This window comes from Corapipo altera, unplaced genomic scaffold (genome assembly GCF_003945725.1).
Source record: "Corapipo altera isolate COAL_440 unplaced genomic scaffold, ASM394572v1 202, whole genome shotgun sequence".
NCBI classification, from domain to species: domain Eukaryota; kingdom Metazoa; phylum Chordata; class Aves; order Passeriformes; family Pipridae; genus Corapipo; species Corapipo altera.
The window spans coordinates 1,150,143-1,164,314 of NW_020884980.1; the positions used below are offsets into that span (position 1 = coordinate 1,150,143).

General features: G+C 45.7%; 1 protein-coding gene across 1 annotated transcript in view; it reads right to left on the reverse strand.

Annotated features, from left to right (window-relative positions):
• Positions 1–1,943: 1,943 nt before the first annotated feature.
• The window catches only part of PKP1 (plakophilin 1), a 47,129-nt gene continuing 34,900 nt past the window's right edge, over positions 1,944–14,172 (reverse strand). Inside the window, exons 8-14 of the mRNA XM_027665693.1 lie at positions 13,218–13,373; positions 12,938–13,114; positions 10,331–10,484; positions 9,620–9,806; positions 4,898–4,982; positions 3,414–3,514; positions 1,944–2,330 (exon numbers count right to left, since the gene is read on the reverse strand). Of these exons, the coding sequence (XP_027521494.1) occupies positions 3,443–3,514; positions 4,898–4,982; positions 9,620–9,806; positions 10,331–10,484; positions 12,938–13,114; positions 13,218–13,373 (831 nt within the window). The 3' untranslated portion in view covers positions 1,944–2,330; positions 3,414–3,442. The remainder of the gene's footprint in view (positions 2,331–3,413; positions 3,515–4,897; positions 4,983–9,619; positions 9,807–10,330; positions 10,485–12,937; positions 13,115–13,217; positions 13,374–14,172) is intronic.

Here is a 14,172-nt window from a genome sequence, read left to right on the forward strand (position 1 = left end):
CTCTGAGGATGGAGACAGATTTTATTTCTATCATTTTATTAGCTTTGGAAAAACAACTGTAATAAGAACAACTGTAATAATTTTTCTTAAATAAAATTTACATGAATGGCGTGTCTGTCTCTTGAAGTCTAAGACTTCCTAATGAAATCTCCAGTACTTGTAAATTTAATTGTGAGCTGATGATCATATAGCTACGGCTCCTTGTGCCTTATACAGTGATTCAGTAACTGCATCACGAGTGAAAGCAGCAGCAGTGTTTTAAAATAAAGCCTAAACAACAGCCAATTAGAAAGAATTTCCTCCAGATTCCATCGTTCCATTTTGTAGTCAGGTTCCCCCAATCAGTTTTACAGAGAAAACCATTAGCTCCCAGGACTCCTGTTGAACATGTAATTACAGGAACAAATCTGAATGCAAAACTGCACCCAACATACTTTTACACCAAAACTGAAACAATCCTGGGGATGCTGCAACTGCTTTTGGACATCTGGAGTCTTGAGTTCTGCCGAAAACATTTGGAACTGTGCATCTGGGAATGCACATCCACTGAGGGAACTGCTGGCAAGGCCTGCCCTTGGGCTGGGGCTCCTGAGCTGCTATTTAAACGCTCCTGAAACTGTCCTACCAGATTCTCCTGGTTCTCACTCTCCACTTCAAAGGTGCTTTTTTCCCTTTCTCATTTGGCTGCGAGCTCGGCGCAGAAAGCTCTCGACTGAACGTGGGTGAAGGCAGGCAAAGAGCTGCTGCTCATTAAAGTGCACTAGATTAAGCCACCCTTTGTAGTCCAAGAGGAAAACCAACTGGTAGATAGTCTCCCTCTGTGTACATGAGCTCCCTGTGCTCTGGAGGGGGGACCAACAAGTGCCACCCTGTCTCTTAGCTCTGGAGCTGTGCCAGAGCAAATCTGAACCTCATGGATGGTTCCTCAGTTGGCACAAATCACCCCGTGGATGTGAACAGGGACAGGATGATTCCCACTGATTTAGGAGTCTGACACCTGCAAAAAATGAGACCATTTTTCCATTTCTAGGCTAATAATCCATCCATCCCAAAGCACATCCTGAACCCCTGATGTTTGAAAAGTGGGGTCCTGAGCCCCTGCACAGTTTGAAGAAGAATAACCATCACAATAACCACATGTGTGGGACAGCCAGCAAATGCATCTTCAGCTGGTCCTCCCCCTGTGGATCTGAGCTGTGTTCCCTCCAGGGACACGTAGAGGATGTTTTTCTCCTGGAGGGACGACAGTCATAAAAACTGGGTTGCCCTAAAATGAACTCAGCAGTCCCCTATCACAGCCTCAGCATCACAGGGAGATTCATGCAATTAAAGATCCCAAGAAATAAAAATATTTCCAAACCTGACATCACACAAATGCTTACATTCCTTTGCATATTAATACTACTTCTTTACATTGATCATTAAAACCAAAATGTGATTAAAAAATCCCTCATTTTTCATTCTCGTATGGCAGTCAGTGATCCTGGGGGAAAAACCACTTTGCCTGTCCTGCTCAGCTTCTCAAACGCCACGTTTGTCCAGGTACAGTCACGAGATTGAGTTGTTCTGGTGCTCAGAGTGGATCAGGACCCAGGAATACTCCTGCTCTGCAGAGGTGTTGCAACTGTCCCCTCATATTCAGCTTCAGAGAAGGGTTACTGAGACCCGGGAGAGTATTTGCAGGTGTCAATTTGCTTCTTGAGACAAAGAGTTCATGTGACAGGAAAGAAAAATACTAAATAACTATCAGAGAAAAAAAATGCTAAGCGGAGAAGAAACCCATGTTCATAAACGTTGGGAATAACCAGCCTTGGAAAGAAGAGCATCGATGTGTGTGTGTCTGTTGATAACAGCCATGAGCAACGGGGGAACTCGGCCTAAAACTGACATTTTTTTGTATTTGTGGATAAAAATGGGTTGTGACAGATTTGTAGTGTGGCAGTATTTGGTGCATGGATTGGGTGGAATTGGAATAAAAGTCTGCAAGGGGGTTAAACTGCACAATTTTGGGAGGAGGACAGGGGACTAAGCCTGTAGGAAGATCCTACTCACGGCACGTGCCCGTGTGCTGCCTGCACACACATGCACAGCACAGACTTACACAGACACACTCTTGGCAAAAAAAATAATTATTGACCTCAAGAAAGTATATAAAAGTCCCTTCTCCCGCTAAAAAGAAGAAAATGCTTAAAAATATCAGTATCATCCACATGAAATCCACATGTTTAGTTTGCTTTACAGTTGAGTTAAACTCAGAAACATTCTACATCTTTAACTTCCTAAGTAATCGTGGAAGGGTTGTCTTCTTGGACATGAACCAAATCCAAATTCTGAAATGGAAAAAAAAAAACATACAAAGAAAACTGAAACCCCAGATAATTAAAGCATCCAAGAAATCTTTTCATTACATGAAACCCCAACTTCTAATCTTTTTTCTTAGCCTGTACCCAGTTTCTTGGCTGCCCATAGCTTTTCACCCTGGACTTCCATGCTCCTGAGAGTCTCAGTGGGAACAAAACCACAGAATCACAGAATGTGATGAGTTGGAAAGGACCCACAAGGATCATCGAGTCCAACCCTACATCCCAACAGAGCAAGAAGTGAAATCTGTACCTGGGCAGAGGGAAGAAATGGGCTTTGGCACCATTTTCTCTTACACCAGGACTGTGCTTAGCTTGTTCACAAGGAGCATGTTGGGGAAGGGAGCAAATAATTAATTCCTGGATAATCTCATCCGCCACCATAGAGACATCCGGCATTTGCAAAGTGCTTAAAGCTTTTCTCTTCAGTGGGAATTATGAGTGAAAAGTGCCTTAGGGATTCAGTCCTCATTTCTCACTGAATGTAAAGCCACAATGATGCCCTAAAAATTCGGCCCATGATTCCTCTACCATGGTTCCTCTGTTGGGGTTTTTCAGCTGACAGCACGTAGTTCTCAACTTTGCCATGAGGCTTACAGGTGGATTAAGGGCTCAAACAATCCCTAAAGCCATAGCATGGGCTGGAATTAATTGCACATTACTGACATTATCTGGATAACACTGTTCTTAGTTCAGGAATGAGAGCACTGACAAGGAGAATCCTGTGAAGAGCCTCTCCTGAGAAGACTTGGAAAAATGCAATAAATCAGTCACTGCTTGGCAAAGTAAGTGAGAGGCACAGCCACGTCCAGCAGCTTTGTCTGTCCTGTGACATCTGTGCAGAGCATCCCTGAAATGCACAGCTGGGCAACATCTGCCCTGATCCCCGGGACAGCACAGCTCCTGCCCTTCCATTGACACAAATGCTTTGCAAACTGGGCAGAGAAGATTTGGGATGAAAATCCCCTGAACATACTTTAGGGGTGATTAAAAGTAACTAAAACTCATAGGACTCCTCTGCCCCAAATCCACCCGTGAGGGCCCTGTTCTCACCTTCAGCCTGAACGTGCATGGAGAGGCTCCTAAAATCTGGAAGAGAGGGTCCTGAAGGTCGTTCCAGCTAAAGATCCCATCATGTTCTTATCAAACCCTTGCTGAAAAAGCAGATGCATATGAAGTGCAGTGAGTACATATCAATTTCCGGAATCCTATAAATATATCTATATATCTACATACCTATATATCTATATATGACAGGTATCTATTGCCTCCTGCCCAACTTCAGCACCTGTCCTCCCTTTACAAAGTGTGCTTCCTTCTCAACCAACCTCCACTGTCAGCCCTCTGTGTGCCTTTGCCATGTCAGCATTATGGAGGGACTTAACAGAATCATTGAATCATGGAATGGTTTGGGTTGGAAGGTACCTTAAAGCTCATCTCATTCCAAGCCCCTGCCATGGGCAGGGACACCTTCCACTAGACCAAGTAGCTCTTCCTTGCATTGCTTCCCATTGGCCAAGAGCTGGATTTCTCCAGTTGTTTTTTTTTTTAAGGAAACCTTTATTTAATCATTCTTTGAGTATTATTTGGGTTTGTTCCTCATCCTGAAAAAGCAGCACAAGTTGATGCATGATGCATGTTCCCCTTGCAGATTCCCATCCTTCTCATCTCATGTTTACCCATGCAGTGAACATCTGTGTGAACACCACAGTGGCTCAGTCACATCACAATGAGCTGGCACAGGCTGCTGAGCAGAGCCTGGCACAAAGCTGCACCAGCTGCTGTGCAGAAAGTCCCTAACTGTTAATGTGAGAACCATGTTTGGATGCTCTCTCCCTTCCTGCCCCTTTGGAGATATTGATCCTTCTCTTTAATTTGGCCCTTTACTCTGCAGGTGCTGCTGCTCTTGAGTTGGAAAAACCCAGCTTATTCAAAGCAAGCCACTGGGAGCTGGGAACTCAGCCCCTGTCTGGCTCTGCACTTTCACAGCTTCTGTTGCAGGGAGCAAAACAAATCCTAAAATACTCCTCCTCTCTGTTTAAAAGCTTCCCCTGACTGTGGGATGATGTAACCACAGGGTAGGGTTATGGACACACTAGAAAATGGGTGGAAAGAGGGAAGGAACCTTGCCAGGGATCTGCTGGGACATGCTGATCCCACACGATGGGCTGCAATGAAGGGAATCTCCTAAACTAGTGTGAAATGTCCAGAGCTGTCCCAACCCAGAGCAGTGCTGGGCACACACACCCCCCAACCCCAGGAGAGAGGTGGCAGAGCCCACCTAAACCAGCATCAGCCCCAGGGAGGAAGGTGCCCAACACAGGCACACCACTGTCTGCTTAGCCCCTAAAATCAGCTGTGACTCATTCCTCCTGCTCGGATCTCAGGTGGTGCCAAAGTGCTGGGAGCATCGTGGTCCTCCCACCACCCCGGGCTCCTCCCAGCCCCTGCTGAATCATGGCCTCTGCAAACTCACCAGCTTCAGCAAATGAGTCAAGACTCATTTGTGCTCCCAAAAGCACAAGTGTTCTCCTTACCTGCTTGAGCACACTCTGGAGCTCCCTGTTGGACCAGAGATCTGTCAGGAGGAGGCGAGCGGCTTCGGCCGCCTTTGGACAGGAGCTGGGAACATGAAAGCAACCCCAGTGACTTATGGCAAGCCACAGAACAGCAACCTACAGCCTCTGCTAGCAGCCCATCTCCAGCTGGAGCCTGGCTAGACACGATGGACCACTGTCAATAAAACCCTCCCTGCTCTCTCAGCAATATTATGGGACAACAACCTCCGGGAGCAGAACAGGACAAATGAAAAAGAGGGGAGGATCTGAGAGGGAAAATGAGCACTAAATTGAGCTGAAGGAGTGTTTCTGAGTGTGGAATTCGAGAGAGTGAAAGAGAAGGGAACTGGTGCCAACCCTTCCCTGGAGTCTGCAGGGACAGCGTGGGTGGATCTGCTGGGAGGGCACAGAGGAGAGGGCTCCGTCTTCCTGGGGAGGACGAAGGAGATGGGAGCATTTGTAATAACAACATCTGCAACCATAAGTCCTTACTCAGCACAAGTTAATAGATACTTGCTCATGTAACAGCTCCGAAACCGTGAGTCATAGCAGTGCCTTTTATAATTTTGGAGCATTTCATACAACCACCCAGATCTAAACCTCCTTGCTGGCTCCTATCACCACTCCTCATCTCCTGGACCTCGTCCTGCCTGTGGGAGACTCTGATCTGGGCTCAGTGCAACAGCCCCAGCCTGTCTCAGCCAGGGGGATGGAGAGGTACAAGTCCAGGCTCAGGACCCTGCCTGTTATGATACAGCTTCACAAAACCAGTCTGTCCCCTAAACATCCTCACCAGGCTACGAGAAATGGGACCACGCTGGTGAAGAACCTGGGACCTCGAGCACCATACTTGGAGTGGGAGAGGACAGCAATGTAACCACATTCAGCAAATTTTGGGGCTTTTCTCTAACATGCACAGCAGCAGTTACCAAAGAAATGATTAAGTGTGACTTGATCATAAACTTCAAATGGGTTGTGTAGTTCATGGTGATGTGTAGAGGGCTTGGGGCACAACCAGAAATCCTTGAGCAGTGCTTTGGGACAAATAAAACCAGGTTTTATTGCAAAATCTGTTCTCTGGTTATAACCATCCTATGCTCTGTCACCAGAGTGACTATGTTTTAAAACATTTTTTGGCTGAAATATTGTTTGTGGCCGAAAAGCTATTAAAGCCCAAAAAACCCAAGGGTTCCTGTGATTAAATGGTCAGTGCATGTCCTGGACACCCTCTTTCAAGAATATGTTGTTTCATGTAGTTTCTCTCTTTCTAAGGCAGAGTAATTTTCATTACTTTTTAAATAATTTACTTCTAATGATGCTAAATAAAATCCTTTTTGCTGTTGTGTCTCCAGAGTAGCCCTCAAAAGTCTTTAAGTTTTCAAACCAAAATTACCAACATCTGGTCCCTGAGCCATTTAAAAATTCAGACAAAAGAATCTCTAAACACTTAATTTGAAGGACTGCTGCTGACTGTTTCATACAGCATCTACTCTACACTTTAGGTATAAAGAGATTAAGCATGAGCTGCTGGAGCTGTAATGACAATTTCAGTATATAAATAGTATCTCCTAAACAAAAGTGCTGGGAATAGTGTGATTATAGCAGTGGAAAACATGGAGCAGAGTATCAAGGACAGCTGATTTGAGGGAAACAATTATTAATAACAAGTTGTCTGAAAATCAAAGTTGATTTTAAGGACAGACTGTTTTTTAAAAAAGAGAATTATTCCTTAAAACATGTGGAAAGAAAACAGGGAAGATGTTCACTGGTGGCAGTGGCAGGAGTCATCCAAAAAACAAAGCACAAACAGGAACCTAATCAGGAGGAGATGGTGGGGACTGGGGGGAAAACATAAAGGGGGCAAAAAAAGACAAGAATTTTGTACCTAAATATCAACTGACGGGGGAAAACAATTCTTCCTCAAAGGACAAAAGTACAAAGAACCTCATGTATGTCACAGAACATGCCAAGGAATCCCCAGAAGAAGGATTTCTCTGGGATGTCATAAGTTTATAAAATTTATATCAAGGTGAAATCTCTGGAAGAAATGGGAAATTGGAGATGAGTGGATGAGAACTCTTTTCCACAGGAAAGAATCAAGGGAAGACCTGAGTTTCTTGAAAGATTAATTTGGGTAAAATGCTGTGGAATTAAAATCTAAAATAAAATTTTGCAATAGAAAAGGGGTGAAAAGTGAAGGAACAAAGAGAAACAGAAATAAATCTGTGATAAAGGGACTGTGAGGTGAAAAATCTGCAAATCTGATGCTCTAAAGTACAGGGAGAGATTTTGGAGAAAAGCTTTGACTGCAGCCAGTAGAATTATTGAGAAAAATTGTAATTTTATTAGTGAAAAAAAGTTGCTTAATAATGAGCAGAAAAATGCTTTTCAGACAGTTGGAGAAGAAAGGTGCAAAGGAAATCAGACATCACAATAAATCAGGTACAGTAGCTTGATTTTTAGAAACAACAACAACAAAAAGTAAAAAATACTCAGTAGTTTGGCAACTTGGTTTAAAAATAACGAAGAGTGAATGAGCACCATCATGACCATGAACCCCAAGTCATAAATGAGAGTAACTGCAGAAGACAGAGACAATTATTTAATTGGGATGCTCAGGAAGGAGAAGAAACCACATCTATCAGATAAACTGCTGAACCATTTATGCCTTTCACTCAGAAACCAGCTACAAGAACCATGAAGAGAAAGAAACTTGGGAAGAGAGAAGAACATGGGAAAGGCAAAGATCTGTAACTTATTTGTTTAGGAATGGACAAATCCGAACTAAATTTTTCTTGTTGATCTTCACAGGCTACACAAGACAGTGGGAAAATATGGAATATAGCTCCCTTGTGAACTAGCAAGTGTCCAAGGGCTCTTTCACATCTGCTCTATGGAAACAATCTCAAATAATATGGTTTGAAGAAGTAAGATTAGTCCTGGGTGTCTTTTTTTTTTTTTTTTAAGAATTGAACAGCATAAAAATATTTGGGAACAGAAAAAATAATGAATAATGGAGGAAAAGGAACAACTGGAGTTTTGGATATTTTAAGAACTGGGGAGTTTCTCGGTAAGAATTTGTGATACAGACAGGAGGGACATGCTGAAGATACATCAAGAGTTTAGTAACTCCTCACAGTTTAGTGAGTCACTGCAAACAAAGCTCATCACACCAAGCAGTGAAGACAATTAAGGTGAAGACAAGTTGGGCAACGTGGAGCTGAATTAGTAAATTAGCTGACAACTGGTCTGAGGCCTCCAAAGCGGGACTTTAGGCACGAGTAAATACCATTCAAAACAAGGAAGACTTAGAAGAGGGCTGGGTTTCATGTTAATTGGGCTTGTTGTAGAGTGGAAGCCCATAAAAGCAGCAAATAGACCAGTGCTCCTTGGCCCAGGCCCAAACTAAACAAGGAGGCCACGTCTAATGACTGAGAGGCTCCCTGCTGCCATGGAACAAGTGGTAGATTGGAAGTGGTTTATCAAAGGATGATGAAGGCATGCAAATGCCTTTTCACAGCAGAAAACAAAAGGTTCTCCTATAAGGTATTTTAAAACAAAGGCAGATAGATGGTAGGAGAGATGAAAGTCCAGGAAGGAGAATACATGGTCAAAGCTAATGCAAGTCTAACACCAGTTTGGCCAGAAATGAACATGGAGCTTGGCAAGGCTTGACAAGCCTGTGCACAGGGCTGTAGGGAATATGGATAACAAACAGGACAGAATTGCTACCACCAAAACCCAAACCAAGTCCTAAAATAGAAAGTGGCAAAGTACGTTGTGATGGCTCAGTTGTTGTAAAATATTTGAGTAGGCCAGGGGAAGTACTTATAACAATTCATATACACCTACCCTCCCAGGTACATCTTGAGGAAGATGTTCCAGCAGAAAGATGAACAGATCTGAACGTAAAAGTTAAAGCACAATCCTTGTATTCCTGCAGTGTTGAACATCAGACCTGACCTTCATGGTAAGGTTTGCAGGAAGCCATGAGAAGGAAGCCCAGGAGCCAGGAAATCACTGACATCCCCTGTTCTGAGGGCTGGGATTTTTCATAGATCAGAAAAGTACAGAATGGTCTGGGTTGGAAAGGACCTTAAAGCTCACCTTGTTGTACCCCCTGCCATGGGCAGGGACACCTTCCACTAGCCCAGGTTGCTCCAAGCCTTGTCCAGCCTGGCCTTGGACACTTCCAGGGATGGGGCAGCCACAGCTTCTCTGGGCAACCTGTGCCAGGGCCTCCCCACCCTCACAGGGAAGAATTTCTTCCTAATATGCAGTATAACTCTCTCCTCTGTCAGCCTGAAACCATCCCCCCTTGTCCTGTCACTCTCAGTTCATGTAAAAATTCACTTTCCCTCTTTTTTATCAGCTTTTTAAGTAGTTTTTTTTTAAAGCTTTTAAAATGTTGGTGTTTCAGCTCTTTTTAGAATTTCCTAAAATTCAACCAGGAAATTTCCTGAGGCTCCCCTTTACAAATCCCTCCCTGGATGGCTCCTGCCTGGTTCCAAGAAACCAGTGCTGAGGATTCCTGTCTACCAAAATGCGGGGTATATTTTAGTCTCATTTTACAAGCCCAGGGAAAGAATGGCTCCGAAGGGTGTTGGATGGGCTGTGGGGTTAAACTGGTTTTGCACAGAGTGTGGGGGGCTCAAAAGCATCTGCACCTGATCTTTTCCATGCCTCCTGCCCCAAACTCACCCACTTCGGCACAGGCTCACTACATTATTGAGCATGTTGCTTGACAAGTAAGACTTTCCCAGGTGAGGGTTGGACATGATGAGGTTCCTCAGAGTGTAACAAGCTGATGTCATGATCTCTCCATAGCTGCTGGTGTTTCCAGACTGGAACGACAGGAGACGTGATACATCTGGGAGCACCTGGTGAGCTAAAGAGGTGGAGGGAGGAATGTTCCAATCAACAATTACATCAAACCTCACACAAGTGAACAATACTATTTGTGTTAACACTATTCAACACGAGAATGCTGTGCTGTCTCTGGGAGGAGGCACTGATGGTGTTGGACAGCAATGGCATAATATTAATCTCTTGATTTTTCCAGGACAATATGGGGGGAGGGGGCTTTGGAAGGGCAATGTTGGTGGTCATGGGCAGTCAAGTCCAACTCAGTTCCTAAAACAGTGTCACCCTCGTGATGCTGCAGATTTATCACCGCCTATGAAATACACCCCATGCTTCCAGAGAATCTGAGATGGCACATTCCCTTAACTCAGCCTGCAGATACCACTGATCCTTCTTCTGGTCCTTTGGGCCAGAAGAAATGACGCCTCTTCAGCCAATTTGGGAGCTTGTCTGAGTCATCTCATGGGGTTTACTAAGTGAGATGGGCAGATATCACACAGCTAGAAACTGGGCATTGTCCAGGAACCCACCGTGGTGGAAGTGACTTACCCATGGTTTTGTGGAGAACAGGATGCCGGGACATGTTGCTGAGCAGAGAGGCCCCAGACCGGACAACTTCGGAGCTGTTGGACTGGAGGAGCCGTGCGATGCGGGGCAATCCCTTCTCCTTCAAGCCAATCAACTGGCTCATTGCGTTGGACATCTGGGAGAGAAAACAGAGATGTCTCAGGACTCCCCATGCCAGGAGGACACAACTGGAATGATGTGCAGGGCCGGAGAAACATGACTGTACCATAAAATAGGCACCTGTATAGAACTTTCTCCTGCTGCCATAATCCCACTTTCTTTGTTGTTTGCCTCTCTTCACAGTTATGTAAGCCTGGAGAAAAGGAGGCTCAGGGGGGACCTTCTCACTCTCTACAACTCCCTGACAGGAGGGTGGAGCTGAGGGTGGTGTCAGGCTCTGCTCCCAGGGAACAAGGCACAGGACAAAACCAAAAAGCCTCAAGTTGTGTCAGGGCAGGTTTCAAGTGGATATTAGGGAAAATTTCTTTACCAAAGCAGTTGTCAGGCCCTGGCACACGCTGCCTAGGGCAGTGGTGGTGTCACCATGCCTGGAAGTGTTCGAAAAACCTGTAGATGTGGCACTTGGGGACATGGGTTAGTGGTGAACATGGCAGTGCTGGGTTCACCCTTATTCTCAGAGGGCTTTTCCAACTTTAATGACTCCACGACATTTGAAAAGTCAGCCTCATCTTCTGTGATACAACTGGTACTCTTTCTGGACCCTGAGTGGGAACAGTTGATCTCCCAGCTGATACTCCCAAAAGCTGGAGAAGTTTTACCTTCATGTCCATGTTGCCTTTGCCCTTCACAAGACTCCTGCAGCTCCCTGCCATGTCTCAAGTAACAGGCTGTGGTGTAGTAGGAACAACTAATGGTTACCCTTAAAAAGGAGTCTGATGAACAAAAATACTCATCTTAGATCCTGATCTTGTGCTTGCTTATGTAAACCTAGAAGATCTCAGGATGTAGCCAATGCAGATGAGTTGAAGCACAAACCCTGAGTAAATTGCCCTCCTACTGACAGGGTTTAAACTGAACTTCTCAGCCATTCCCCCATCAGAAAGGCTGCTAGAGAGTGTTGCACCACCAGTGACACATGTCCATCAACAGTAACATGAGAATGGAGAGAATAGGCTGGAAAACAACCCTCTTCCAGTGGACTGAGATCCAATTTTCTTCCCATGCTTCAGGAGGCACTTGTGCCCTGCTACAGTTACACACCAGCAGGACTGGGATGTGTAAAGTGGAGTTGAAAGCGATTCAGAGCCATCCTCAATAAGCTAAAGGATCACAGCAAGCTTTGCAAGCTTATCCCCAGCTTCCTTTTCCATCAAGAAACAGCAAACCCAGCAATTCACCCCAACTCCAGCTCTGAGCTCCCTTAAAGGGAGGAGCCAGTTCATCATATCCAGACAAATTTCAGCCATTCCATTCCAGAAGGCTGAATTAAGTTGCTTCAGCACTGTCAGAGCGGGGTTTTGTTTGTTTGTTTGTTTTCTTCCCCCACACCCAAGAGATATCCTTGTGCAATGATGTCAGTTGTTGAAAGGCTTTTCATTTCCATGGAGCATAGAACTCCAGCTCCACTTCCCTGATCAGCTCTACCCAGTCTGGGACAGCCTCTCTCCACCTTCTGGTTAGTGGCACTGCTGAGTTAAACTGCAAAAAATCAAGGTTCCCAAAGTATTTCACATAGAACTGCTTGTAACAAAAGCTCCCAGGAAACTGGAGCTGGCAGGTCAGGGCTGTCCCAGCAGTGAAGGCTCCTCCCGTGAGTCACCCCGTGTTTCTGGGTGGAACACTTCACACACGTGACACACCTCTCCTACGTATGAAATCATTATCTCCTTATCTCCCCCATCCATCTTATTTAAATTGGAATTGATGAAGTTCGGCACAAACAGACAAGTCAAGATTTGTCCACGTGAAGGCAGCCTGCGAGGTCATGCCCATGGCAGTGATATTGGGCACAGCAGAGCTGCTGTCGTGACGCATCCCTCGCTCCTGCAACATCCCTGGCATCAAACAGCCCATGTCACCTCCACACTGCCATGCCCACGGGTTAGGACATCTGTCAGAGCTACTTTACGAGCAGCTCTGATGTGAGGACAAGCCACAATCCACAGAACAGCCCACCCTTTAATTAGAGCCACCTACCACTTGGAGAACACTCACTGCAAGTGGCACACACACAGCCCTTCTCACTCCTTCAGTGGCATCTGTCCACATGTGCACATCTGGGCACATCCTCACTGGTGCCCTGGGGGGAGGGTGTCAACACCAGCAGATGCTGGTAGAATGACCAGCAGATTGGGGAAACCTGGAAAACAAGTGTATGAACCTGGGGTAGACTCTTGGGGTACTGATTATAGCTGCCCACAAGACTCCATTTTTGGAATTAATAAACATCCCCCTGGAGCATTCCCTGGCCATGGTGCCCTGAGGTTTAAGGAGGGCATTTTCCTTTTTGGTGGCTGTAAAGTGATGACGATGTAAAGGGATCTCAGAGGTCTTTTCCAACCTTACTATTCTATGACTCCACGCTGACACATTTGGCTGCACACGTGCAGAGGACAGAGAGGTGCTCACCAGCCCTCGGCTCGCAGTGAGGTTCTGCAGAGCTCCAGCACAAGCTTCCAGGGTCGCATCCTTCTTGCTCTGATCCATCAGGGACAGGTAGGTGCGGATGGCATCGGAGTGGTAGAGCCAGCTGGGTCCTTTGGGTTTAAAATCCTCCTCGGGAAGGGGGACACCGTACTCGTCATTCTACAAACAGATGAGAAACCGGAAGCTCAGATGCTGCTCTTCACTTGCAGCCCCTGCCTGGGGCTGAACATCACATTCCCAATCCCTCTGTGGCACATCTTACCTCCATTTTCCCACTCCTGCTGTTGAAACAGCCTGTGAGAGTTTTGTCCATGTAAACGCTCCGGGCCATGTGGTTGAGCTGGGTGTATTTGTTGGGAACCTCGGCATCCAGGCGGTAGGAGAGGTTGTGCAGGATGCAGATGCAGTTCTCCACAGACTGAATCACCCCCAGAATAAAAAATGCAAACATCACATTAGGCAGAAAAATATGGAGCAGCACCTGCTATAGCTCTAGAGAGGACACATCCCACGCCATAATCAGCTTTTTTAGCTGTTGCGCCATATACGCTCCTGATCCTGCTTTGGGAAGCGGTGGATGGAAAGGAAGAAGGAGGTGGAGTGGACATGAAGGAAGACCACATAGCCCAGATGCTGCAGTGTGGATCTCAGTGAGGTGACTGACTCAGTGAACCTTGGTAGGTCTCACTGCCACAGGCAAGTTGGCAGCAGGAAAGGAGAGTGTGAGGGTGGTTACATCGAACTATGAAATGCCAGATCTTCCAAGCCCTCCTCTCACCATAGTCAGCTTTCAATTACTTTATCCAAGTCACAGCTACAGATCAGGTGACACTTTTTACCAAGAACACACTTTTAAGCCTCCTTTACCTGATGTCAGAGTGGCCAATGGAAATAGAATTTTGACTGGATACCCGTAACCAACACCAAAACATGTGGTTCCATTTCCAAAGGGCTGTGTCCTATATGTGCTGATGAAACCGGCCTTGAAAAGGCCATCCCCAAAAGAGGATGTGCTCAATCCTGAGATAATTCAAAGTAATTTTGGCACTTTCCTAGACATTGAGGACTTCAGGGTGCTGAACTCCTGAAAATGCCATTTTATCAGGGTCTGGCAGAAAGATGCCAGTTCCTGACTTCTTGCTGAACATGACGATAATCTAGGGATTATCCACTTGAGTCCTGCTGGATGAAGAGATGCCGTGATGGGAAGAGCAAGA